At 42.6% G+C, this 26,402-nt stretch overlaps 2 protein-coding genes across 3 annotated transcripts in view; one reads left to right on the top strand and one right to left on the bottom strand.

The window, feature by feature from the left end:
* Positions 1–26,402, bottom strand: part of DNER (delta/notch like EGF repeat containing) — a 352,845-nt gene that overhangs the window by 64,229 nt on the left and 262,214 nt on the right. For both annotated transcript variants that reach the window (XM_090054479.1, XM_090054478.1), the window contains one exon: positions 12,877–13,104. In XM_090054479.1, coding sequence (XP_089910605.1) covers positions 12,877–13,104 — 228 coding nt within the window. The remainder of the gene's footprint in view (positions 1–12,876; positions 13,105–26,402) is intronic.
* Positions 1–26,402, top strand: part of LOC149862913 (uncharacterized) — an 84,266-nt gene that overhangs the window by 34,833 nt on the left and 23,031 nt on the right. The gene's annotated exons all lie outside the window — the stretch shown is intronic.

A 26,402-nucleotide genomic window follows, 5' to 3' on the forward strand; every position in this document is an offset into this window, starting at 1 on the left:
ACTCTGCAGCATTGGCACCAGGTCACAGTGCCCAACTGCAGAGTCCCTGGAATTTCTGGTTTTAGTGAACAGACCAAATTAGAAGACCAGGAAATAACCAAATTAAGATGCGTGCACGTGATGAGTTTGTTGGAACAAAGGAATATGCTGACAGGATAGTATGATGACCACAGGGAAACCAATCAACAATGCCCAGAGATGAAGAGTCATCAGAGGAGGGAAAGAATACAAAAGGAAAGATTTCAGAGCAGCAAAGGGTCCCTAAGAGGGGAACCCAACACCACCATGGACAGAGGGCATATCACCAGGCCATTTCACCCACCCTACTGGGTGGGCAGTAGGGGGCCTCAGCCCTCAACCTCCAGGCTGCTGACATCTAACATTCAAGAACCTCAGGGTGAAGCTCACATACTGGCCAGATGTACCTTCCCTCTGTGACATCCGTAGGACTAGTAGATATAGAATTGAGGAGGTTATCTTTTTTTTTTTTGCCTTGCCTGCATTATTCTTATCCATCACTCAGTATCAATAAAGTTTGCCTATTATCAAATGAAGAGGTCATAGTTGGTCTGAGGGTTTGGGTCTGTCTGGGACAAGGTATTTGGGTCATAAATCCAGTGCCAATAGTGGGAACCTTCCTGGTTCTCCCCCACAGAATAGCCTCTGCACCTTGCACTTCTCCAGAGGAGTGCAGGGAGAGTTGGGGGGTGACAGGGAGAGGAAGCACTCAATTACTATGCATGGCTCTGGGAGTCTTGTGGAAGGGGCACAGCAGCCTGTGTCACATGGTACTGCTCCAGGCTGACTCAGAGCAGTGCAGGGCAAGGCAGGGGTATTTCTCCATACCATCAAGTTTCCCAAGCATTGCTGCTGCAACAAAGCAACCTGCCTTTCCTAACACTGATCTGGGTCCACTGTGAAGTATGGGAGGCAAGGGGAAACAAGAAGGGCCAGGACCTGGCTCCCATCTCTGCCCTGCACTCAATTCCAGTGTCTGAGAGCTGAGCAGAGGGGTTGGCACAGCAAAGCCCTTGCCTGCTTCTCACTTAGGGAACTCCAGTTTGAGAAGCAAATGAGGAGCAGCTGTCAGCTACTCCTCCTATTTCCACCCAGTCTATGGGATGTTAGAGGGGCAGCTGCTGCTCCCTTGCACCTTATTCACACTAGTGACCCCAGTCTTGGGAAGGCACAGAAGCCTTTTCCCTCACCTCCTCTCCTCCTGGTCCCCAATAAGAATTAAGCTGCGGAAAGCATGCAGATGTTCAGTATCCTGGGAGAAACTTTTTTTTCCCCTCTCTGAGAAGCCATTTTTGCTCTGCCAGATGAAGCTTGAACATCTGTACATGGCAATTGATATAATGATGCAATCCTTAGATAACTAAACAGATGTACTTTGCAATACACTGGGATAAATTGTTACTACCTCCTATCTAGGAAACTTGTTTAGGGTTTATCCCAGGACAACAGACATGGACGTCTGTATAATTGCACACTGCCCCAGGATAAAATGGTTTATCTCTAGATAAATGTAATATCTTTTTGCAGCCTCAGGCTCCCAACTTTACACAAACAGATGCACATACCTGATCCTCTTTCCTCTGGATGCCAGAATGCAGTTCACCTCCTCAAACGCCCTCCGTCTCCATGGTGGTTCCATATTTTCGCCATTTGAAACCATATGCACCCTACCAGACTTACTCCCATAGTGATTTTTAACATAATTATCTGCCAGTGATGTTCACCTCAGCAAGCATCTGCCTGCAGACCATGGTGGAAAATGCCCAGAGCAGAAATGCCATCCTCTACAGAGCAGCCTGTCTGAGCGAGACTCTTTGTTCAAGGATCAGGTAGGCATTACTCCTAAGGTCTCTCTTATGTATACCATTTCTTCCTCAGAGCTTTTCTAGCATCTCTCAAAGACTTCCCTGGCACTCAAATATACTCATGCCTATCTCATCCTTAAACAAAAAGAGGCTAACTCAGACAGGCTGCCTTGCACAGGAGAGCATTTCTGCTTTGTGCTGCTTGCTGTGGTGCACTTCACTAGCAGATAATCGCTTTACAAATCACTATTGGAGCAGGTCTAGGAGCCACTACAGTTCAGGTCAAATAAACCAAGACAAATCCATTACCCTCTCCAGCAGCACTTGGTGGAGGCAAATCAATAGGTGTTGTCACCCACTTGAATTTCTGGATTCAAACCCAGCAAAGGCAGGGTGGAAAAGGAGCTTTCCTTCCCTGTATAGGCTAATTAGAACAAGAAGAGGAGATGAGGGGTGGGCAGCAGTTCTGACACCATTTGTGACCCCAGGTTGGGGTTGGAGTTGGAGCTGCAGCAACTAACTGCTCCCCACCATCTTGTGCTTGAATCCAAGAGAAGGAGTTTTTACCCCTAGGTTAAATGGGGAAAAAACTTGTCTTGGATTGCATATACAACCTTATTAACAAATTTAATGTTTATGTACTCATTGGCAATCATAGGCAATCCCACACAGTCATAGATGATTGTCTATCATGATTCCCTTATCTGTGGGTCTGAAGATGGCTGATGAGGCTGATCTGGGATCAACAGACTCTGTTGCAACTTGGGCATGTGTTTCTGTGTGGGATGGGTGGCTCTGGATTCTTGATTTTGTTCGTGTACTACCTATATAACAGCAGCAAAATTCACTCTAGCAGTTTGGCAATTTATCCTGGAGTTGATATTTAATGTCATGCTTCCCTCTGTGTAATATCTACATTATTTTTAATGAATTACAAGCTCCAAATCCTCATGCTTTAGAAGCCAAGGCCAGAACAATATTATATTTCTCACCCTTTTACTGCTGTGGTTCTACAAGCTGTTCAATTAGCAGGTAGGAGTTCTACAACTGCAGAGACAAATTATATCTGAAGTTCCATTAACTTCTATTTTCAACCACACAAAGTTTATAAATTAAAAAGTTTGGATTCTTTTTCATTCAAAATGGACAATACTACCTAATATGGCTACTCAATTAAAAACAAGATTATAAGGATGGGGGGAAAAGTTATTAATAAACAAAAAGAATAGGTCTGGAATTAAAAGTACTGTTCTGACAGAGTATGGGATCAATAAAAAGGTTCCAATTGATTTCAGTAAACCCTGAATCAGACCCTAAATGAGCAAACCATCAAAACACTGCAAGTTCTATCCAAGGTAATTTTTTTATCATGTAGTAGACTTGAGAAATTTCAGTTACACATCAAACTTCTGAACATTGGATGCCTTATTTCTTCAATACCCATAGGGTACTGTTGTGGACAGTCACACTTTTATTGGTAATCTCTCTGAAACATGTTAACCCTTCCCTTTATTTTACAGTGATCCTTAAAACATAATGCAAGACTGTGAGCCATATGGAGCCCCACTAAAATCAACAAGACTTCACTTGGTGGACAGGGTTTGCCCATGTGAATTCAACTGAAGGATAATTATAGAATTTGCAGTCTACCTTTGATCAAGAGCATAAAGGTAGGTACACAGCCTGTGTCAAGAGAGGAGATATTTCATTTAATAAAAACCCTTATATTCACAGAGATTTCAAGGCCACTTGAGCTGGATGTTACAAACTGTTTGCTCAGGGATTGAATCTGTAGCCTTTGTTTTTTTCACTTCACTCCTGCTCGCTGGAAAGCCAAGATTGGACAAAGATAAAAAAAAAACCACCACAATTTTCTTTGTCAATCAATGGTAAAGCTTTTCTGGTAGTCCATATTAACAACCATAATTTGAAACTCGTCATTTGAAAACTGGTTCTCATATTGTACTTTCTTATGTATGACCTTTTGGATAGTCAAGCAGGCAGTTTAGTAATAAGATCCATGTATCTATAAACACAGCTACTTATCCTACAATCAGGTTCATTGAGATTTGTCTTTGAACCTACCCTAAGCTTCCCACTAGTGATATATCATGAGGACATATATATATATATATATATAACTTAGTAACTGTATATATTATTCCCCCAGCCACAAAGCATTACACTGCTTTGTAAGTTTAATAAACACTTTTTAGGGTTTATTCTTGTGCTTTCTAATTTCTATTATTAAAATTCTATTACACGAGTTATTAGATAGTATAAGATGCCCCTGTCCAAAGCAATTTTACAATAACAAAACATAATAACCCAATTTTACAATAATAAAAAAATCCATTGATATTAAACATTATTTTTCAGGGTTATGTGGACAGTACTGACCTGTAAGCAAAACGTTTACCATTTGTCACTCTTTGACCTTGCACCCTAGCCAGAAAACAAGACAATTAAATGGTCTTCTCATTCTTTGAGCTAAATTAAACCTCCTTAAAATTCTTTTTATGTAACTCTGAGACAGAAGTAACATAGATGAAAACCAAGCTGACATTATATGTCTACTGGTAGAAACAATGCATAAAAAGATGGATGGCACTGAGGTTACAGTTATGAGCAAAACTGTGTGGTCCTTTGCCTCAGTAATTGGAAGTGATAGCCTCTCCTCAAAAACAGAATTGCTTTCTGAAGAAGAAATGCAAGAAAATGAACTGGAACTGATAGGCTCTAAAGTTAAGAAAATAGCACCACGTTTCAGCTAAACTACATATCAAATATTCTGGAATTCTAAATTATATATATGTGTGCGTGTGTGTGTGAGTGTGTGTGTGCGTGCATACACACACACACACACACACACACACACACACACACACACAAAAGAGATTTCTCCATGAAATATCTTCTAGCCTAAAGGGAGTCATACTAGGCCGGGTTGGATCGCTCTCACCTTTAACTACCAAGTTAATGCAATATTTCTGTGCAATCCACCGGCCTTATTAATGACTCCTGTATAAGCCTGACCAAGGGGAAGACAAGGTTTATTTGTCCATTTTACAAATAAAGTAATTGACAGACTTCATGGAACCCAAGTATTTAATACATTAGTACCATGACTCTTCCCCTTTGCCACACTGCCTTTTGAAAATGAATATACCAGAATGGAGTTTCACCCTCCGTTGCCTTAACTACTGCTCTAATTACTAGACAAGCCCTGTTCTTAGACCAGAAAAAGACCCTGAGAAACCTGACTTGCAACATTTCTACAATGCCTTACAAATAATTATGACACACACTTTGCCATGGGCTTTCCTATCATCTTCTAGGGGACGGATTTATAAAAAGGTCACCTCTTCACCTGAAAGAAGTCTGTGTTGGGGATCTGTAGGTCTGTGATTCAAATCCTGTTGACAATCCATGTGAGCAAAAGACAACAATCATAATTAAAAATCTAAACTAAAGCAGACATGAAGAGGGGAGAATGAGAGTTGCGCATACAATCACTGTGGTATTTCCAGTCTTTTGAATAACTTAACTTCACTACACTGATGTTCTTTAAAAGTAGGTGTTGTGGGGATCATTGGCACATATATTAGATGGCTAGAACTCCCTCTTAAATTGCCATTTTGTTGGAGTAAAAGCACGCAGAGCTCAGCTTTCCTACTTCTACTCCTGCTCCTCTACCTGTCTTGGCAAAAAGTGCATGAATGATATGATGAGAGGACTTTTTAAATCCACTTTAACCACTGCTAATTGGGGGACTCTAACCTTCCAAGCTAATGAGCTGCAGAGCCATTCATAGCTAGCCACTATCATAGGAATTCCAGTGGATACTTGGTGGCCCTGTTATGAGGGAAGTTTTGAAGACTCACTTCCAGCTCCCATAGCCCTAACCTCCTATCTTACTTTATAAAATGGCCAAAGACTAATTCTCCTTAAATAAAGTTTCAGGCTTATTGGCAAGTGTCTCTGCCAGAGATAGACGTGGGTGCCGATGACACAGAGCTAAAAGCTGAAACAAGTAAAAACAATAGGCGGAAAGTCCCAACCAATAAATCGCGCATCCTCAGCCATGCACAGCACACACGGCCGGTGCGTGATCACTTAGAATATTCCACACAATTCGCCTTGTAATTGGCTGACAAAAACATATTTAAGTCGGCACATTTCCGCCCAAAGCGGAGACCCGCCAAAACACACCTTGAGCTAGTTCACAAGCCGGCCACTTGTGAATGTCTCTCTGCCACCGTCATCTCCTGGTGTACCCTACCCTTGCATGCCCGAGTTCAACCCGACTAGTGATTCGTCCACCTAATAGCTATCGACTGGCTCTGCAGCTGTCGTTTGTAACCAAGCCCAACCTGCGCTACACAACTTTCTGGTAGCATAAGTAAGAATAAAAATCTTTTCTGCAACCATATGGGTATTAGCCGCCTGACTCTCCGCCACTAGCCCCCACCTGCTCGATTGTGTCGGCCAAGACTGCGACCAATACACCAGGTTGCGACAGCAAGCAGACCATATGAAAAGTTATCCCAGTAGATAAGAGGGGGACTGTATTCACCAGAGCTGTCAATCTGATCCCTTTCACCAAAACTAAACCTATCAAAACTATACCAAATGTTGAAGCTTATGATTATATGCACAATGCTTGCCAATATACAAAGCAGCTCCTTAAATATTTTGCTTAAAATGTCACAAATAGAACTACCGGAAACATTTCAACTAAGGAAGTACTATGTAAGACACCTGCATTTAAATTCTGGGCCTGGTCTACTACTTCCCTAAGGCCCACATGAATATGTCCAAGTGGAAATACAAAAAGAGCTATAGAACAAGAAAACATTTTAAAACCACCAGTGAACAAGAGGGCCTGGATACATGACACATTCAAACTGGCATACCTTACATGGGTTTTGTATATCAACACAGATTACACTGAGATCTGAAACAGACAGATAAGCAGCTATTCCATGGTAACTACATGTTGTAGGCAGCTAGTACTGTGCCTCAAAACAAGAAGGCAGGGAAGAGGCAACAGCTTATTTGCCTCAAGTAAATGATTAGCCCAGAATAAACTGAAGTCACACAATACACACAGTGGTATAACTTATTCCAGTGTGGTTTTCTCTCTAATTTTTTCTGCAGTAATTCTATACCAGATTCAAGTGAATTATACAAGTGTGAGGCTAAACAGCATGTCTGCTTTTTTTATTTTGCTATAAGTGTGTTGTATGTCCAAGTACTGAGTTACTAAATCCAGGGCAAAAATGAAAAACCAATAAATGACTTTACAGAGATTTACATAGCAAATCTCAGAAATGCAGATTTTTTTTTAAATCCTGTACACAGCAGTTAACCAGCTCTTTGTTTCCAGAACCACACGTAAGGCCCATGGCTGTGAAGATTAAAATTTCTCTGTATGACTACTGTAACTTCCAATATGCCTTGAAATAATAAAGAATCCTGCAGATTTTCCTGTAGTCACTGACCTCCTCTAAAAAGGACTGCTTGCTGTTTAAAGAAATGCATTTTCCCCTAGAATTTAGAAAGAAGTTTACCTAGTGTCTGCAAGGCAGAGATGTTGGCTGATTTGGCATGTTTTCTTCGGTATCATGCAAAGCTTGAGTATGTCCCTAAGCAGATTCCAATTTGCAAAATTCCTAAAGCATATTTGTTTCTTATCAATAACAAAAGATACCTTTTGAGAACAGACATGCTGACATTTTACTACATAAATCTTTAGTTCTGGCATGCAACTTTAGTTGCACATCAAGACAAAAACTACTCAAAGATCAAAAGGCTTCTTGTGGCAATGAAACACTGATCACACAGAACCTGTCTCCCTTCTGAAGCTTTTCATCCCAGACGCTTCTATTTTCCCTGTTGGAATGCTTTTTCACCATGTCCTTCCTCTCGTTAACAAGCACTGGCCGGAAGAGCAGCAGTATTATGCTGGCCAGATAAGCTAAGCTGCTCACAGTGTACTGAATAGCCATTCTATTCAAGGGATGATGCTGTCAATTTGTCTGGCTCTTCCTATTGCTCTCTCTCACTACTATACTGGCTGCTGTTGAATTTCACACCCGTCCGCCCCCAGGAGGTAAAGGTCCAGATCAGAGCCTGGTACAGTGAACAGGCCAGGAAAAAAGATCTTCCAAGTTCAGGCCCCCTGGATGGAGGAGAGAGAGGAGTGGCCTGCTTAACTTTAGCAGGTTGAAGACCAAGAAGGAGTCCATAACCAGCCTGAGAGATGGAGCAGGGGTAGAGTGCCAGTTGAAGGAGGGGATGCTGGAGATGGCAGCCTTCTACTGGGAGCTCTACACTGCATGCCTAGAGGACCCAGGGGCCATGCAGCAGTGCCTGCAAGAGCTCACCTGAACCCTCAGAAAGATGAGCAGGAGAAGCTGGAGAAGCAGTGGATGCTGGAGGAGATCGACAAGATCCTCTGCTGCTTCAAGAATGGTAAGATGCCTGGCCAGGAGTTTTACATGGCCTTCTGAGACCAGGTGGGTCCCAACCTGGAGGTCTTGCGAGAGCAACTGCAGGGGGCTGGGATGGGCCAGGGCCTCAAGACCCTTCTTGTCAACTCCAGAGGGGATCTGAAGAACTAGAGGCCCATTACCCTCCTCAGCTTTGAATATAAGATGCTGGCCAAAGTCTTGGCTGAGTGATTTCAATCTGTCCTAGGGTCCATCATCCATTACGATCAGTTGTGTGCAGTGCTGAGGCACCAGATCCATAGTGCCCTGCTGCAGCTATGAGATGCACTCCAGCTTCAATCAGAGAGATAGCAGAAAGTTGCCATGCTGAACCTGGACCTTGAGAAGGCCTATGACCAAGTATCCCACTGGTTCCTCTTCGAGGCGCTGAAGAAGATGGGCATCCTTCCAAAGGTCATCAGCTGGTACAGGAATGGGAGCAGCAAGGTGCTGGTCAACAGGTTCCTGAGTGCACCAATATGGGACAGGCAGGGGTCCAACAGGGCTGCCCACTTTCCCCAATCCTTTTCATCTGCATGAAGATGCCCCTTGCCCAGTGGATCACGTAGGATCCCAGGATCAGTGGAGTCCTGATCGACAGTGGCAGTGGGAAAGAGACCAGGGTCCTGGCCTACATGGACAACCTCAGCATCTGTGCAGAGACAAGTGGTCAGTCAAAAGGGTGTAGAAGCATGCAGATCTACGAAGCAGTGGCAGGGACCAAGCTCACTTGTCTGGTGTTGGGCAAACTCAGGGACTTGTTGTCCCTGGGGTCTCTGTCCCTCATGAGGGGGGTCAAGATCCTTGGGGTGGACTTTGACCCTTAGTTGAGTGACTGGAAGACATGGGAAAAGACAGAGGCCCAAGTGAAACAGTGGCTGGGACTGTGGCACACATGCCTCCTCTTCATGGGGGAGGGCGGGGAGGTGTCCATGTCGCTCATGAAGGTGGTTTTGCTACCAGTACTCCTGTACACAGCACTGTTACTCCCCCTGCCAAAGTATGTCACGCATAAAATCCAGAGGGGGCATCTTCTGGAGATCCAGATGGGAGGAGGAGGCAAGAAAGGCACTACACAAGACCAACTGGTAGAATGCCAGATGTCCTCCTCTTCCTTGGGGCAAGGTACATAAGCCAGGTCTGCAAGCTGGTGACTGGGGCAGAAACAAAAACAGCCTGTTTAGGCAGATATTTCACAGGGCACCTGCTGAGAGAGTAGTGAGTTTACATGATGCCCAAATGGGATACCATGGACCACGGAGCACCTGCAATTCTACAAGGTTCTAGATGAGTTCTCAAGCAAGTATGACCTGCTCAAAGAAGCTCCTGCAACCATGACCAAACACAGAAAGATGCAGGAGGCAATTAGAGCCAGAGACACACTGTTGACCGTGGATCTGCAATCTGGCGATGGCTGCCAGGCTACATAAAAGCATCTTTTCCACCTGTCCTTCCAGTTTCTCCCATCCCATGTAGTTGTGCTGACAGAAAAAGACACCAGGAATGAAAGTGTTAGTACTACCATCTCATCAAGCTTGTAGTTCTAGCAAATGAATTTGGAAAAACAACACCTGGCAAGTCCTCCTATCTGTAATCAAAAGGTATTTTTATTGAATACAGAAAAAATTAGCAACCTAATAGGATTTGTATTTTGCTCTTTATAAAATAGGATGTTAGCTATATTTAAATATGATTGCTCTTGTCACTCTTCAACAAGTTACCCAAATTAACCTGTTCTCATGGGCTTCCTCTATTATGCAAACTAAAAGCAAAGTAATTAAATGCTTCAGTAATGAAGACTGGAAAATCTGCCATCTTTACCTCTTGAAATGTAGAAATCATACTAGGTGCTGGGAAACAGCAGGACATTTGTCTAATATTAATGCCAATCACTAGTCCAGGGCTCACACTGAACACTAAATATACACAACTATTATGGGAGCAAATGATCTCATAAAGTTTGGTACCATTCACATATCCTAAATATCTGTGGCAGAAAGGCCTTCCTAAAAGCAAGTAACGGTGGAATTCAAGATAATCCCTTAAAAATTTTACTGTTCTAATGCTGTAAGCTTTGATTCCACTTGTTTATACTCATGTTCTCCAGGCAGTAAGTGAATCGTGGGGTGATGCTAGCATGGCATTTCTTTGCCTGCCATTTCCTAGCTTTATTTTTTTCTTCCCTCTGAGGGAAATTATGTAATTTCACAACATTACCAAATTCCTACTACAAGATTTCAACCATCTTCAGTTGGTTTATGAGCAACTATGTCATTTGTTGTCATTCAAAACCTTTTGTGACGGTTCAAATCCCTACCCTTGCCCCTCAGTCATAAAGATTACTACAAATATTTTCTAGCAATACTACGGTAATAGAGTCCATTCAAAATCTTCTATTTCTCAAAGCAAATGTTTCGTTCTACTGGAGAAATAATTCACCGGAGACAACTCAATATTCTCTGTTCCACTCCGAAAGACTGATATTCTGCAGATCAGCTGTATACAGATCTGCCCTGAATCAATATATCAAATAAATCTACATTGCCTTTAGGAAGTAACTATAGCTCATTCAAATTAGTGGCCAATCTTACAGCCTAGGCATCTCAAAAGAGAATTCACTTGTCAGGGAAAGTGGTCATTTCACCTGAAACAGTCAGCAATGCCTCTCCTTGCAAGAATGAACAGTCAGTCACAGGCCCAATCAAACCAAAATACCAGCTTTACAGCCCTAAAACTCATCTTGCCAATATCATTCTGTACAGCATCAGAGTACTAAGAACAGACTTCAAGTTTCTCACTCTGGAGATTTTATGGTATTATTTGGAGCAGAGGAAAAGCATCAAAACATCTAAAGCAGTAACACTCAAAGTGAAGGTTTATCCTGTAGTGCCTCTCATGGCATGTAAGAATTTCATTTGATGTATTTTTGCTACAATTACTGAAGTACCCAGAACTGTCAGACTATATAACAAACCTAAATAAGGAAGGCTAAATAGATGGACTATTGTTGATGGGATCCCTTCTTCTCTGCCAAACCAGGAAGGTAGGGGAAAAGAATAGAGGAGAACTTCCCGCCCTTCCACACACACACACACACACACACACACACACACACACACACACAATTTTTCTAGAAGCCACAGAGCACTCCCAGCTGCTGCAGAGGTCATGCAGCTGATGGCATTGGTTTTTTTTCTACAACCCCTGGCTCCCCACAAAGTTGGTGCCTGGGGCAGTTGCACCAGGCTTCCTGCCCTAGTTACTGAGAAGCCATATGAAGGAGAGCAAAGAACAGCTGTTATATTGAACAGAACTGCAGAGCACAGCTTGGCCATGTTGCATGTCATCCTACTGCACTAATACACATTGATGACAACATGGTAAAACAGCACAATAGTTCAGTATAAGATGTCACTCTGGCTCTTTTCATTGATTCTCTCATTTCTAGCTGAGCATATCATCCCTAAAACATTACTAGCTTACTATCTAAAGATGAAAGTAACAAGTCCATATGTCTGCTAGCAGGATTCCCCTGCAAAGAACCAAGGCTATCACTACTCACTTCCTGATCCACAAGAAAAAGGGCATTATGTTGAAATGTGAAAAACTGCTAACTGGGTAAAAATCATTTTGGAAACAAAAATAACATTGTTTTCTTTGTTGATATTGTTTCTCCCTTTACATTTTCAAATATAAAGCCTGGCTCATTACTATCTGTTAATGTGCACAATAATAAGCACTGATGAAGAGAAGAGATTTTTCTTTGCCTGCAAGTTTAACTCACAATAACACTGTATTTGAATTCTACTCCGAAATTGTTATAATTGCTGGACTGTTTAGTCTGCAATATGGGTATATCTGTATAACTGCCAAAACCAACAGGCACCAGCCCATCTACCCCTATAGTTTCATGCCCATCTGCAACTCCTAGATTTACAGCTAACATTATAATAAAAGCATATATAGGCAAAAAGGAAAAAACCTCCTTTCCTCCAAGTAACCTCAAATTGTCATACTTTCTGTCTATATACTCCACGACAGTTTTACTACCTGATCCTGCTATCAGTATTCACATGAGCAGTCCCACTGCAATTAATAAGTGGGGTTAACCTGTGTGAATATGGAGTGCAGGACTGGGGTCTTAAGGAAAAGATCATACTTTTCCCTAAGTTCCTGTGAGAGGTTTATATTTATTACTTCATATTTGCAGCCTTTCCCAATTAGTTGATTTCAAGCATTCTCGTTCCTTAAGTTTCCATTTTTCATTTATTATTTGATGCCTCATCTTTAAAAACTTCACCCTGCAAGCTATCGTTTTATAATACAGCTGTAAATATAAACCAAGCCATATGGAACTCAGTGTTTCGGTGCTTACCCCGCAATTTTTGATTATCCAAATGGAATGTGGAGATTCCTATCATTATTCTAAAGAGATAGAACATCTGCTCAATGTGTATTATATACTGAAAAGAAAAAAGGAAGTAATTTTAAACTATATATCGGAAGCTGTGTAAGAAGTATTAAAAGATTTACATAATGTGGAACTGCTTGGTACAAACCAGGAATACAGAGGCATTTATAACTGGTTCCAACACTGCGACAAATGCCATGTGCGCAAGGATTCAGAGCACAGAAGTCAATCAGCTGAGCACAGGTAGGTCCTGTGAATCCAGAACTACAACTGCAGGAGTAGTAGGTAAGCCTATCAGCATAGCAGGTCCCATTGTTCTTGCAGGGAGATGATGCACAGGGGTCAAGTTTTTCTTCACAAGATGATCCTAAGAATCCTGGTCAAAAAGGAGAGAGAACTACCATAAGTAAAAATTCTTGCATGAATACAATTCAATTCTAAAAATTCAACCTGGAACAACATCAACAGATACAGAGCTTAGTATTTTTTTTCATTCTGTGGAAGAAATACCAAAGCATGGATTACACAAAATTACACAAATTTACTAATGTTAGGAATTAATGTTATGCTATGTTATTTCATGTTATGTTATTTCATGTCTTAGGAACTGTTGTTATGTTATTTCAACTCAGTACATAAAAAGTTTAATTTTTGTTATGGCAGAGCTTCAAAGACATTGGTAATATCATGAGGTGGCTTCCATCTCAAATGATTATATTATAAAGATACACAGGAAGATTTACCTTAGATAAAACAACTAATGCATATACACTATTGCCAGCTCTCATGATTTTTGGCATTGTTTTTATAGTCTAGGCTTATTTATAGTCTATATATTTATATATACACAAAAGAAAGAGCAAAGTTTTTCACTTTCCTGAAGCGTAGACTTTAAGAGCAATGCCAGAAATCATGACAGTTGGCAACAGTGCATATGTAGTAAAAAGGTGCAACAGCTATGAATGCAATGGAGCCAAATTAAGCCCCAATTCTTAAACATATATTTTAATATAAAGTGTATGATAGGGGTATCTTGCACTCGGTGTATATGCAAGAGAAGTGTAACTTGCACCCTGAACTGTGAAAGTAATGGTATAATAGTATCAATCCTAAATAACCCCCAAATCCTAAATTGGAACCTTAAAAAGTCATGGAACTAATATAAAAATCCCATACTTTAAAAAAGAATTAATTTTGGAAGGTTTTATTTCTGGGAGGAAGAATTCTAAATAAAGCATAAAATATGGTGATAACTGCAAACAAAAGACTTGACAATATGCAGGGTGACAAGGTGGTGAAAGCAAATATTGTATAAAATAATACACCAGATTGCAACCTCAGTTGCATTAATGGAGACAGTGGAGTTAATCTGAATTTAAATCACTGCATGTTTGATCAGAAATTGTGTTGAATATAACTGGGTATCGGAGATGGAGAGTTTCTTTAATTAGCGTGCTCCTTTTAGTTACTTTTCCTGCCACACCTCTCATTTTGTGAAATTACTGCTCGCCACATATAAGAATGCTAAATATGTGTAAATAACAACTGTCTAACACTTACATCAGAGGTCAGCAACGTTTTCCAATGGGGCCAAGAAACAACCCAGCTTCGCTTGCAGGAGGGTGGGCACTAGAACTGGGCCACTTCTACCACTTTTCCCAGCTGCATCACAGCACAGGGAAAGACCTCTCTGATGAAGCCTCAGGTGCAGTGTAGGATGGGCAGAGCTTTCCTTAAACCAAAGGCCTGGGTGCTGCCTACAGCATGATGAAGTGAGAGCAACCTGCTGCACCCTGCTGCCAAATGCTGCCAAAGCCACGTCTGCTCTGAGCCACATCTGTGAGCCAGAACTGCTTCCCAGGCCTTAGGTTGCTGACCTGTGATTTAAACCCAGTTTAGCTGTCTTGTAAGTGGCCCAAAAGTTACAGTACTGTATTTTTAGTATCAGTAATGCAGCGCTTTTTAGTGAGGCCCAGCATTTCTGACAGATATACACTGAGAGCATAGGAAGAAGGTTTGGATCATCTTTCATGTTGTGTTGTTATTAATTTCTGTGTTAATAAAACCTAACTCTTAAAAGGAAGTGAATTCAGACATCTGCTCATAGAAGCATATGTATATAGAAACTCCACTGCTGAAATTAAGAAATCCACAAAAGCAGTGGAGACACAGTATTGCTAATGAATGACAGAACATTACAAAGAAGAAGAGAGAAAAAGTGTGTGTGTGTGTGTGTATATATGCCATAATAAAATTTGGAAGAAAAGAATTTTGAACAAGTTATAGTATACTAACTACGGACAAAACCATTTACAGTGTGGCTCTTGTGCCATAAAATAGGACAGGAAAGAAAACGACATGTGTTTTCTCCACTAAAAAAGGGACAAAAGATTAAAAGCTATATTCAAATTAAAATATGATCCCTTTTATATATCACTGCTTTCCAGGCTCTACACTTCTAGTCTCCCAAACAATGGAACAAACAGCCCCGATAAGACCAAAATATTCTAGATCATAGACTATCTCCTAAATCTTCCATATGCTGGCCATGGGAAAGAACAAATCAAAGACTGCAACACATTAAACTGCTCAGACCCTTGCTCAGAATCACTAGACTACTTAACTACAGTATAATGTGTAAAACCGAGGCAGACTCTCACCAAATACAGGCCTGGTCACAGAAGCCAGTCTGAAACCAGATTATAGCCTGGGTAGGTAATATTGCAAAAGAGATGGTGGCACACATGCCCACAGATGTGAAGAAGAAAACAAGACAAAATACAGAAATTTTAAAAATGATTATTTCAGGCATCATCAGTTCCATCTCAAAAAGCAATGAGGAAAAATTTTAATGACTAATAATAAACAGACAGTGTCAGACCTCAGCATGCAAGTCCTATTGTAGGTTGGCTGAACAAGTGGGACACTCTTTTACTTAAATTTTGATGACACTTTGTATAGCTCTTGCCATGCCACGGAAGTCTCAAATTAAGCTGAATTGATCATTTATGACAAATGCATGGTGTCAGTCTGTCAACTGGGAAAGTACAATTTTAACTGGAAATAGTGTAAAAAAAGGAGACATTTATCTCTCTAGATGGGATTTCTTATAAGACTGTGAAGGCTGTGATATGTACATCCAGCTAGACCAAATACAATACATGTACTGTCGTATCTTACTATTACTGATCATGGACAAATTAATTTTCTGAACAATGTCACTGCATCTTTCATCTACAGCTGGGTGATACTTTATCATGAACATGTTTAAATGAATGCTGACAGGATGTGTTACTTCAAGGGCATTTTTACTAACTTTGAGTTTTTCCTTCTTTCCTTCTGTAATTAATCACAATTTAAAATGCAAGTAAAGGAAATCACAACTTACTGCATCTTAACAACGTTTTCAATAGACTTTGAAAGCAAAAGAACTCTGCTAAGCAAGTAATGGATCAAATTATATATTGAAGTGTAGCAATAAAAACCCTTACTCACTGGTATGTTCAAATTTTTACTTTATCAATGGATGTTCTTAAACAATGCAAGGCAAGAAGGTGTAGCGGCTTGAGCTCAAGGCTAGAAAGAAAGGAAGAAATTTGTAGTTGCGATCCGCTTGACCCCTATCCTGGTGTAAGACATTGTATAAATAAACACAGCCCAGTCATGCAAAAGTGACTACTAATTTTGGCCTAAATTGTATGCTTTAAGCCCAGTTCTCGGGTACTCTAATCTTTTATCCCTCCAATTTAGATCAGCATTTCTGATGCTATTTCTATAATCTCTCGTAACTGTATATATAGGTATGGGTGTTTATTACCTAAATTCTGCTCACATCCATTAGTGTCAATCACAACTATTATTATATTAAAATTATGTCAGATTTACACTGTGGTAACTGAAATCAAAATGGGTCCACATATTTAGAACATAGGCGCTCAAACTTCTGGCCTCCATGAGCCAAATGAGTAGTGCAGGGCCAGTCCATGGATCAAATGTGGCATGTAAGGTTGATGTGTGGTATCAGTCCATGGGTGTTAGCCCATGTGCTGTCCCACAGGATGGCAGATTGTGGATAGGACACTAGATTCTATTACAAGTTTTGTGAGTCATTTCCTTCTTAGGAAAACGGAAAACAAAAGGGAAAGTGTTAATAGCTGCACCTCATAGTCAGGGATGCGTTGGAGGGGGACAGGGCTGCTGTTGATGGCGCCATCACTGCCACCCAGTGGTGTCAATGGCGGGGGGAGTGGCAAGCGTTGACCGCCTGCAGGTGCCGCCAACAGTGTAGGCAGCACTTTTTCATAGGGGGTGCAGCAGGGGAAAGCTGCAGACAGAGGGGGGCAAGTTGCAAAGGCAAGCAAGATCACCCAGACTGGTGGGGAGATGCTTGCTTTGGATAGCCACCCCTTCTCCCTAGCTGAGTGGTCAGGGTTCAGGCGGCTCATAGTGCTTCTGGCCCCATCTCACAAAGTGCCTGCACACACTACCTTTAGCAAGACAGTGGTGCCCTCCCTTTATGAGGCATGCAGGAAGTACTTGAGGGAGGAGCTCCACAAGGCAGGGCCGCAGGTAGCCTTGCACTTCACCTCCAACATCTGGAGCAGCTGGGATGGTGATCATGCCTACCTTTCCCTCACAGGGCCCTGATGTGATCAGTCAGGCTGTTGGTGGGCTCTCCTCCAAACCGAGGTGCTGGATGAGTCCCACACAGAAACGGAGATGATGGGGCCATGAACCGCTTGGTGCAGAAGTGCCTCATTGGCCAGGCCGAGGTCACCCACAGGTTCATGGTCACCAACAATGGGGCCAATATGGTGAAAGCTGTCCATGATGCCAACTTTGTTGGCATCCGCTGTGTGGCACACAGGCTGCACCTCATAGTCAGGGACGCCTTGGAGGAGGACAGGGCTGCCAGTGATGGCACCACCACCCCTACTGCTACAAGCCAGATGATTTTGAAATGCAGGAAGGTGGCAGGCTACTTCCACCACAGCATCAAGGGGGGCAAGATGCTCCAGGAGAAACAGGCAAAGCTGAGCATCCCGCAGCACAAAATCATGCAGGATGTGAAGACTCGGTGGAACTCCACATACCTGATGCTCAAAAGGCTGGTGGAGCAACAGAAGGCCATCCATGAGATAGCCTTGCTTGGAGAGATTGGGATCAGCAGCCCTCTAAACAGAGCTGAGTGGGGTACCATCTCCCAGATCTTGGTGGTCCTCAAGCCCTTCCTCAAGGCCACCAAGACCTTTAGTGTTGGCGATGCCCTCCTTAACCAGGTGATCCCCCTAGTGAGGGAACTTGAGAAACAAATGGCCTTTGTTAGGCTGAGGAAGTACCTGCAGTTGGCCCTGGATGGAAGGAATAGTAAAGAAGCCAGAGGCTGGCCTGGTGCACAATGCAGGCAAGAAAGCCAGTCAGTGAAAATGGAAATGGAGGTGTCAGGGGGTGAGGGACAGGCTGGTGTCAGGGGTGGGCAGGGAAGGGGGGATGTAGCAGTGTAGGTAAAAGTGCAGAGGTGCCTGGGGAGTCAGATGTCCAGCAGGTTGCAGTGTGTCAGAATGCCATTATCTAATCTATATTGAGTCCATGAGTTTCTGTACCTAAGAGGCTGATGAAGTGAAGCTCACAGGCCTGGCTGTGAAAAGTGGTTTGCATTGTAATTTGTCCCCTCTCGGGATCAGGCCTGGAGGCACAAGTGTTTTTTTGGTGCGGAATGTGCCCCCACAGGTAGTTGGGTTTTGTTGTCTTTGATAGATTTTGGTGTGCAGTTTGCGGTGGTACTGGAGATAGTTGGCAGGTTTTGTGTTTTGACTTGTAGGAAGTTGGCTTCAGTTCTGGTGATGAGGTTAGGTGCTTGTTTGAATGCAGAAACCACTTTTCAGAGATGGGCCTATGAACTGCACTTTATGAGCCTCCCAGGTAGCAGGTACAGAAACTCATGGACTCAATATAGATTAGATAGTGAAATTCTGACACACTGCAACCTGCCAGACATCTGACTCCCCAGGTACCTCTGCATTTTTACCCGCACTGCTACATCCTCCTTTCCCCCTCAACCCCCCACCCCAGCCTGTCCCTCACCCCCTGACACCTCCATTTCCATTTTCACTGACTGGCTTTCTTGCCTGCATTGTGGGCCAGGCCAGCCTCTGGCTTCTTTATTATTCTTTCCATCTAGGACCAACTGCAGGTACTTCCTCAGCCTGACAAAGGGTTATTCAACCTGAAAGCTTCTTTTTTTTTTTTTTCTTAAGTATTCCCCTTTTTTTCATAATAAACATATAAACATAAAAACAGAAGATAAGCCATCACACACCATGAGTAACATCATATGTCCAAAACAACACAACATTTTTACTTCTTGCTGTCAATTCCTTGATAAAAAGAAAGGCTCTGTGACAGTTTTGTTTGGGTACCTTTGATGCTGATGCTACTGGTGTTGAGCCAGCTAAGTTATTTTGACCTGCCATCGTTTACAGTGGTGGACCAGAACAAGGCTGTAGGGGAGGAGGAGACCTCATTGTGGCACACTGCTGTGTTGTGCAGAGGCCCCAGCACCAGTGAGGGTGCACCTGAACACAAGCGTACACACACACACACACACACATACATAGAGGCACACAGTGAGAGCACACCTTAACAGATACGTTAGAGAAAAAGCAGCTCCTACTTGAGAGGAAAGGAGGGCTCTCTGACAGTTTGGCTACCTGAGATACTGATGGTGCTACTGCTAGTGCTCAGTCAGTCACTAAGTTATTTTACCTGTTGTCATGTGAAGTGGTGGACTGGCATGAGACTTTAGGGGAGGAGGAGACCTCACTGGGGCACAGTACCATGTTGTGTAGAGGTCCCAGTGCCAGTGAGGGTGCACCTTCTCACACACACACACACACACACACACACACACACACACACACACACACACACACACACACACACACACACACACACACACACACACACAGTGTCACCCACCCACATCACGTGTTTTGCCTGTTAGCAGCCAGAGGTGCAAGCCCCAGAAGCCGGACTCCCCCTGCACCTATCTCTTTGACAGCTTGCAGGCTTCGTGGCCTGGCAGGGCCTAGCATCCAGGCCTGAAGTAGTTTTTTTTCACCCCCCTGCACCCTAAGAGAGAGAGAGTCTCACAAGTACCCATGTCATGAGTTTTGCCTGTTAGCAGCCAGAGGTGCAGGGCCCCAGAACCCAGACTCCCCCTGCCCCTCTCTCCTTGACAGCTGGCAGGCTTTGTGGTTGCAGCAGGGCCTAGCAGGCCTGCAGTTTTCACACACACACACACACACATATACACACACACACACACACACACACACACACACATACACCCATTCCTTAACACACACAGTGTCACCTATGTCACGAGTTTTGCTTGTCAGCAGCTTGAGGTGCAGTTTCCCAGAAACCCCTGCACCTATCTCCTTGAAATGTGGCAGACTTTGTGACCTCAGCAAGAGATACCATCCCTGCAGTTTTCACCCCACTGTGGCTTAACACACACATGTGACATGAGTTTTGCTTTCAGGAATTTGAGATGCAGTTTCCCAGAAACCCTGCACCCACCACCTTGAAACTTGTCAGGCTTCATGCTCTCAGCAGAGGCTACCACACCAATGAGTTTCATCCGAAACCAACAAAGTTATAGATACTTCATTGATTCCCTATTATACTCTATGGCTGAATCTCTGAATCATCTCTGAATTGGCTCCAAAGCTTTGGAGCCGTTTCAGCTGAATCGAAGTGGAAAACCAGTTTGGAGCTCTGAATCAAATCGCTGGCCTCCAAATTGGCTGAATCTGGATCCAAATTGAATAGTTCCCTATTCGCACAGGCCTACTGACTTCTTCTGTGTTGTGGTTAATAATCTCTATCTAACTTCTTCTTCTGTGTTGTGTTTAGTCTGTATGTGTGTGTAACTGTAACTAATAATAACTATATATAATCTCTTCTTCTTCTATGACTGTCTGACTTCTTCTGTGTTGTGTTTAATAATATCTGACTACTTCTTCTATGATGTATGTGTGTGAGTGCATGTAATGTTTGTGCTTTCCTGCACAGCGATGGATCACACTGCCAGGAAAAACACAGCTTTCTTTTTAAAAAGTATGTGGCGGGGGGAAACAAAAACAAGAGCTCAGAGGGATTTTAAGGCATATCCTAACCATCAATATGGACATAACCTTAACTTTAGACATCATCAACTTTTAGCCCAGCAACTGACCTGACCTGACTCTTTGGAAGAAAGATTGTTTCTCAGAGAGTCACTATGTAAGGTGTGATAGTTGATGTTTTATAGATGGAAGTCAGCTACCTGAACTGCAGCTAACAACAAATGGGGGAAAAGAGCAAATATGCGCTCAGGGCACACGGTAATGTCTAACACCTCACACAGCATGTACTGGAGTGATTCACTCTGGGAATTAACACAATACATATTGGTGTGGCAAGGATTAAAAAGGAAAATCCACAATTGCCTGGCATAATCCAGACAAAATGAATGTCTTGATTACTGTTAAACATTCCAAAACCACAGATACTTTTGACAAAGGTTAAACAGGCCTCCACAAAATAAAGCACAAGCCATCTTTTCGCACATCTTCATGATTCTTACCCTGACCAAACTCTATCTCTACTGGTTTTATCTTAAAACCTTTATTTACCAGTAAAAACATGAGAAACAAGTATATTACAAAAAATAAATGAAAAAGTTAATACTCGGATGTGAACTGAGCAAAAATTACATAAAAAAGCGAAAACTGGGTTTCTCAGCTTTACATTTATTTGCAGATAAATGTCCCCTGAATTTTTGAGCAGTTATATGGCACAAAGGAAGCACTGAGGATAGGTATATTATTGGTATAACAAAGACATGATTAATGTTGGAAAACAATGGGGATTTAAAATATCAGAGTGTAGAATTTCCCGAAGGCAAAGACTAAAACAGGAAGCAAAGTGGGACAGTAATTTGAGGAAAAAATTGTATTGCTTAAAGATGGGGTAAAAATATTAGCTCTCATATACATTAGATCATTTGGCTAGAATGTACAATAACATTTAGCTATTATCCTTGTAAGGCAGTGAAGGAAAGAAGATCAGGAAATGTTTTCAAAGGTAAGAGAACTTTGGAAGAAGACCAGAAGTCTGATCATGCGGCTGGGGGTGATGGGATTTTAATTACTTGGCTACTAACTAAGTAGGTAATTTTCTGAGGTAGTACACAATTGCTTTTTATGTTGTCTGTTGAACAACCAGGTTGTCTGGAAATTATGTTAGATCCAATCCTAAAAAATGCTAAATGTGATCAGTGGATTTGGTAAACAGTGAGGACTAACAATTACAAAATCGTCAGATTTGCGAAATACATGGATAAACATGTAAAGAAACAAAATAAATCCTTTACATTTTTCTTATGGGAAGCTGTGTTAGGAGGAAATAAAAATGCCTTGTGGAACTGTGACTAGAATTTTGTAAAAGAAAAGATGCCTATCAGAGGGAAATGAAAATTAATGCAGATGGAATTGTAAGACTTCAACTGAAATTCATCCTAGTTAAGTGTAAACATTTAAGGGGCAACAGAGGCCAAACTTGCTCAAGCATTAAAAAGGAGAAGAACTCTCTTAAACAGAGAAACAGTCTGGCAAGATACAAGGTAAAATGATAATTAGATTAGTAAAAAAAAAGTGTGACAGCTGAGTTGCAATAAGAATTTTAATTAACAATAAAGTGTTCTTTAAATATATTCAGTGTCTTTTGCAATATTAAAAAGTTTACTGCATTCCAGAATTACCAGATACTTTGGGAAATCACATGTAAACAACAGGTGCATACCACACTTAGATAAAATCGAGATAGCAGATGGAGTTATTAAGAGCAAGCATACAGAAGTTGCAATCATCTTTGCTAGCTGAATTAGAGAAAAGTTTCTTACCTGGATATGAAAGTCCAGAAAAGTGAAAACAAATATCTTGTGCCACAACTGACATTTTTCTCTGTCTAGCAAAAGTCATTGCTCTATTTATTCATTCTGTTAGTCAATTAAAATTCATGAAACTAATGTGCATTTTCTTTACTTGTTATGCCTATCATCTCATACCAATCACAATCTATCCTTTTCTATTATCCGTCAAGCTGCATTTTTTAATTTGTACCATAAAAACCACACTAAAAGCTTTCTTAAATTTGCCATTTCCCTTATGTGAGTTGCCATTATAGGTTATGCACATAGAACTTACAAACAGAATCTACTAACATCGCAAAATATTCCTAATATACACTGCTAGTAAAATAAAGTTGATCTGTGCAGCATCTGATGAAGCCAGCTGCTTATGAAAACTTATGCTATGCACCTTTGATTTAGATAGCCTATAAAAGTGGTGGCTCAACCTTTTGGCCCCATGAGACAGATGGGTGGTGCAGAACCTCTGTGGGTTGGATCAGGCTGTCTGCAAGCCAGATTTGGCTGTTGAGCCCAGCACCTTCCCCTCCTGCCCTCTGTGTGCCGGCAGTGGGTTCCATGGGGCTAGCACTGCCTCTACACAGCCCTATGTGCTGGGATCTTGTGCCAGATCCACTGCACAGGACCTGGGGCTCCCCATGGGTCAAGAAATTTGGCATTGGGAAGCAGTGCCACTGCCATCCTGCCACCAAATTTCTGGGCTAGATGACATGGTGCTGCAGGCCAAAGGTTGAGCACCCTTGGTCTATAAGGTGCAAATCTATCCTGTTGTTTGCACTAAAAAGCCATATCAGACTTCTTCTTGATAATAAATTTGTTTTCTCTTTCAGGGGTGTTAATAACACCCATTAAAGCCTGGCTATTTTACAAAAATTTGTTATTATGCAAAAACATGGGCAAGAGTCCATCATTTGCCTCTTAAAATAAGAATTTGGGGGGTTTTGTTTTGTTTTTTTACACAAAACAGAACTGGAACTGAAAAGCTGTTAAATTCTAGTGCTTTTTCTACATAAAAATCCGGTCATTTGTTTTGTTTTCACAAAGCAACAATAGAAGCATGAAGGGCTTGTTTTTTTGTTCATGTTTTACTATTATTTTACAACAGTACATGTTTTTAAACAGATCTACTTCTGGCCAAATAGGAAGCACCTTTGAGCAGAATATTTTAGCATCGTCTGAAAAAAAACAGTTACTAACCAATAAAAATTGACCAATAAATATTGACTGCACTGTGGTATCATTTCACTAAAAATAAACAGCCATACTAGGTCATATCTGTGGGAGTAAATAAGCTTGCCCTCAGGCTGGAAGGGCATTCTAGCCCTGGCTGGGGAGAAAGAAGGACTCCCAGACAGGCCATAGTGGTGGCCCCTGGTGGGTAATGACTTCTTTTTCTTTCTCTTTTTCCCCTGCCATAGGATCCAGAAGGGGTAAAGGGTTTCAGTTCATGTTGAGTTGGTTTGCAAGCACTTTGTACTTTAATTTGAAGCATTTTTGTTTGTTTGAACTGTAGGACCAGGAGAAGCTGTGAGGGGAGGTGAAGCCACACTGCAGGTACCTGAAAGTGCCCTGCAAGAATACCCCCTTGCTGAAGAGGGGGTCATACACAAGAAGCAAGAGAGAAGAGGAGGAAGGATTTGAGAAAATTATCCAGGTGCACATCTGTGAGGGGCAAGCAGGGGAGTGTATGCTTAGGGGCAGCCAACATGGGTTCATTAGACACAGGTCCTGTCAGACCAACCTGGTGGCTTTCTATGACCAGGTCACAAGATCCTTGGATGCAGGTGTTGGGGTGCACATAGTCTTTCAGGACTTTAGGAAGGCCTTCAACACTGTCTCTCACCCCATTCTTGTTAAAAAATAAGGAGATTGTGGTGTCGATACCTACACACCCAGATAGGTCACCAATTGGCTGGAGAGGCGCACCAATTGGCTGGACGGGTCATTTTTGACCTGGAGGGATGTGGGTAGTGGGGTCCCCCAGGGCTCGATCCTTGGTCCCACGCTGTTCAACATCTTCATCAGCGACTTGGACGAGGGGGTGAAAAGCACCTTGTTCAAATTTGCGGATGACACTAAGATGTGGGGAGAAGTGGGCATACTAGAAGGGAGGGACAGGTTGCAGTTGGATCTGGACAGGTTACAGGGGTGTGCAGATGAGAACAAGATGGGATTCAATACTGACAAGTGCAAGGTGATGCACCTAGGGAGAAAGAACCAGCACATACCTACAGGCTGGGGAACTCCCTTCACATCAGCACAGAGGCAAAAAGGGATCTTGCAGTCATTATAGACTCCAAGATGAACATGGGCCACCAATTTGGGGATGCAGTCAGGAAGGCTAACCGCACCTTGTCATGCATCCACAGGTGCATCACGAGCAGGTCCAAGGAGGTGATCCTCTCTCTCTATATGACATTGGTCAGGCTGCAGTTGGAGTACTGCGTCCAGTTCTGGGTGCCGCACATCAGGAGGGATGTGGACAACGTGGAGTGGGTCCAGAGGAGGGCCACCCACATGATCAGGGGCAGCAGGGCAGACCCTACGAGGAGTGGCTATGAGACCTGAACCTGTTCAGCCTCCACAAGAGAAGGCTGAGAGGGGATCTGGTGGCCATCTATAAACTGGCCAAGGGAGACCAGCAGGCAATGGGAGAGTCCCTGTTCCCCCAAGCACTACTGGAAGTAACAAGGAATAACAGCTGTAAGTTGATGGAAAGTAGATTCAGGCTAGATATCAGGAGCCACTACTTCACAGTCAGGGCGGCTAGGATCTAGAACCAACTTCCAAGGGAAGTGGTCCTCACTCTACCCTGGGGGTCTTTAAAAGGAGGCTAGACAACCACCTAGCTGGGGTCGTTGGACCCCAGCATTCTTTCCTGCCACGGCAGGGGGTTGGACTTGATGATCTGCTCAGGTCCCTTCTGACCCTACCAACTATGAAACTATGATTTAACCCGTTCAAGGCTGGATGGCTCAGAACTCCAACCACAAAGCTTAAATCACAGCAGTGCCGTTGCTACTAGGGCTGTGCAAAATTTCACCGCCAATTTTGTTTCAACACTGTTTTGATTTGTTTTGAGGTCAAAACAACAAAATTGAAATGGAACAGATATGGTTGAAACAAGGTTGACACAAAACAAGGCAGGTCAAAACGTTTCACCCATAGGCTATAATGGGGAAGGATTAAACAGCCTGTAACTTTGTCATTTCTGGCCTGATTTGGATGAAACTTGCAGGCATGATAGCCCCTTCTAAGGGCATGAAGTTTGTCAAGTTTCAAGGAGATAGGTGCAGGGGATTCAGACACACTACACTCCAAAGTCTTGAAAGCGAAACTCATGTCACACATATGTGTTAAGCTACAGTGGGGTCAAAACTGTGGGGATGATAGCCCCTGCTAAGGCCACAAAGCCTGCCAGATTTCAAGGAGATAGGTGTAGGGGTTTAGGGGAGACTGTACCTCAAGCTGTGGACAAGCAAAACTTGTGACGGGTGACACAGCTTGTGTTATGGCGCTAGCCCTTGCTGACGCCATGAAGCCTGCCAGCTTTTGAGAAGTTAGATGCAGGGGGGTTCTGGGGCCCTGCACCTCTAGCTGTTGACAGGAAAACTCATGTCATGGGTGCTTGTGGGACTGTCTCTGTCTTGGGGCAGAGCGGGGTGAAAACTGCAGGCCTGCTAGGCCCTGCTGTGGCC

The sequence above is a fragment of the Crocodylus siamensis genome, chromosome 6 (genome assembly GCF_052110815.1).
Source record: "Crocodylus siamensis isolate JL-2025a chromosome 6, ASM5211081v1, whole genome shotgun sequence".
Classification (NCBI taxonomy): Eukaryota; Metazoa; Chordata; order Crocodylia; family Crocodylidae; genus Crocodylus; species Crocodylus siamensis.